The sequence below is a fragment of the Myotis davidii genome, unplaced genomic scaffold, assembly GCF_000327345.1.
Source record: "Myotis davidii unplaced genomic scaffold, ASM32734v1 scaffold217, whole genome shotgun sequence".
NCBI classification, from domain to species: Eukaryota; Metazoa; Chordata; class Mammalia; order Chiroptera; family Vespertilionidae; genus Myotis; species Myotis davidii.
In genome coordinates, this window is record NW_006290034.1 from 16,200 (window position 1) to 18,340 (window position 2,141).

Genomic DNA, 2,141 nt, shown 5'->3' on the forward strand with positions numbered 1-2,141 from the left:
GAGAGGGGGGCGGGGGGGCTGGGCTGAGAGTGGTGGCAGGAAGCTAGCAAGGTTTTCAGGTCTGTGCACGGGCATTCCGCACACACTCATTCCCCCAGTTCCACTGCGGGGCCTGTGGGCTGATCACAGGCAGCTGGGGAAACAACACCAGAGCCCGGAGGCGGGGGGTGGAGGGGTTGCCCAGGCCTCATCTGAGCAAGTGGGAGCCACTGGCAGGGAGGTCTGGAGCCGTGGGAAAGGCCCCAGTGAGCTGCATGGGAGTTACGCAATGGCCGAGGACAGTCCTTGACATTTTCTCACGGGTGTACGCGTCACCTGAGGATCTTGTTACAGGGCAGCTGTGGGCTCAGTGGGTTGGGGTAGGGCCTGAGAGTCTGCATTCCTAGCAATCAGCGATGTGATGCTGGTCAGTAGGACACACTTTGAGGAGCAAGAGTCCTCCCTGCCCTAGCCGGTTTGGCTCAGGGGATAGAGCGTTGACCTGTGGACGGAAGGGTCCCAGGTTTGATTCCAGTCAAAGGCACGTGCCAGGGTTGCGGGCTCGATCCCCAGTAGGGAACGTGCAGGAGGCAGCCGATCAACGATTCTCTCTCATCATTGATGTCTCTCTCTCTCCCTCTCCCTTCTTCTCGGAAATCAATAAAAATATATTAAAAGTAATTAGGCATATAATTAGTGATTTTGGAAACGGTGGGATATTTAAGCTAGATTTTAAAAAAGAAAAAAGAGAGAGAAACCAAATGCGGCCTTCCATGGGAGGCCCCACCGACCACAGCGCTCTGGCTGGGAAGCCCCCGTTCGCAGCCACGAGCTTTCCTTTCTCCTCCTTTTCAGACCTCCGTCTACGCATGGAGCCCAGAGACCCAGGGCATCCTCTTCAGCTCCATCAGCTACGGGATTTTGCTGACTCTGATCCCCAGCGGATACCTGGCGGGGATATTTGGCGCCAAGCACATGCTGGGGGCGGGGCTGCTGGGCTCCTCCCTGCTCAGCCTCTGCACGCCGCTGGCCGCTGACCTGGGCGTGAGCTTGGTGATGGTGATTCGCGTCGCCCAGGGCATGGCCCAGGTGCCGGAGGCGCTCTCCCCCGGGGGCGTGGGGTGGGGGGGCGAACGGACTCCGGAGTCCTGCTGGCGAGTGAGTGAAGGACTGAACGGTTTTCATTTCAGGGAATGGCATGGACAGGTCAGTTCACCATCTGGGCGAAGTGGGCGCCCCCGCTGGAGCGCAGCAAGCTCACCAGCATCGCGGGCTCTGGTAAGGGTTCCCACGCGGGTCGCAGCCCTGTGACCGGCCTCCCCCTCCCCTGCCTTCCCTTGGCGGCATCTGACGGTTTGGGGGAGAGGGATTACAGTTCTCCCATTGATAACCCACCAATAATGATAGAGAGTCATCAGTCGGCTGCCTCCTGCACCCCCCACACCGGGGATGGAGCCGCCGCCCGGGCCTGTGCCCTGGCCGGGAATCGAACCGTGAGCCCCTGGTTCATAGGTTGGTGCTCAGCCCCCGAGCCGCGGCGGCCGGGCTGAATTTATTGTTTCTTTGTCTAAAAGTGGAAAGGCCTCCTGCTGTGGTCACTTCTTTGAGTCTCATAGTTTCATGGGCTCTTGTACGTACAAAATCAAATTTGTTTTTCTCCTGTTAAAACAAACAAACAAGCCCTAACCAGTTTGGCTCAGTGGATAGAGCGTCGGCCTGTGGACTCAAGGGTCCCAGGTTCGATTCTGATCAAGGGCATGTACATTGGTTGTGGGCTCATCCCCAGTAGGGAGTGTGCAGGAGGCAGCTGATCGATGTTTCTCTCTCATCGACGTTTCTAACTCTATCCCTCTCCCTTCCTCTCTGTAAAAAATCAATAAAATATATTTAAAAAAAAACTTTTAAAAAACAAATTCTTCTCCCAAATTCAACACTGGGAGACGGTTCGTAGACAAGAAACGCATGAGACTCAGCACAGAAAAGTCTACTGTGAGCGACAAGAGCACCTGAGGGCGGGGGGTGGGGTGGGGGGGAGACCAGTGTAGACACGAAAAAAACGTCTTAGCACAGATAGACACGCAAGAGCCGCCTGCGGGAACTCGGGGTGGAGAGGAGAGAGAGGCTGGATGAGAACGGCCATGGCACCGCCCTCCCCCTCCCCC

At 56.9% G+C, this 2,141-nt stretch overlaps 1 protein-coding gene across 1 annotated transcript in view; it reads left to right on the forward strand.

The window, feature by feature from the left end:
- LOC102751710 (sodium-dependent phosphate transport protein 3) overlaps positions 1–2,141 on the forward strand; it is a 14,221-nt gene that overhangs the window by 5,976 nt on the left and 6,104 nt on the right. The window contains exons 4-5 of the mRNA XM_015563503.1: positions 835–1,068; positions 1,170–1,257. Of these exons, the coding sequence (XP_015418989.1) occupies positions 835–1,068; positions 1,170–1,257 (322 nt within the window). The remainder of the gene's footprint in view (positions 1–834; positions 1,069–1,169; positions 1,258–2,141) is intronic.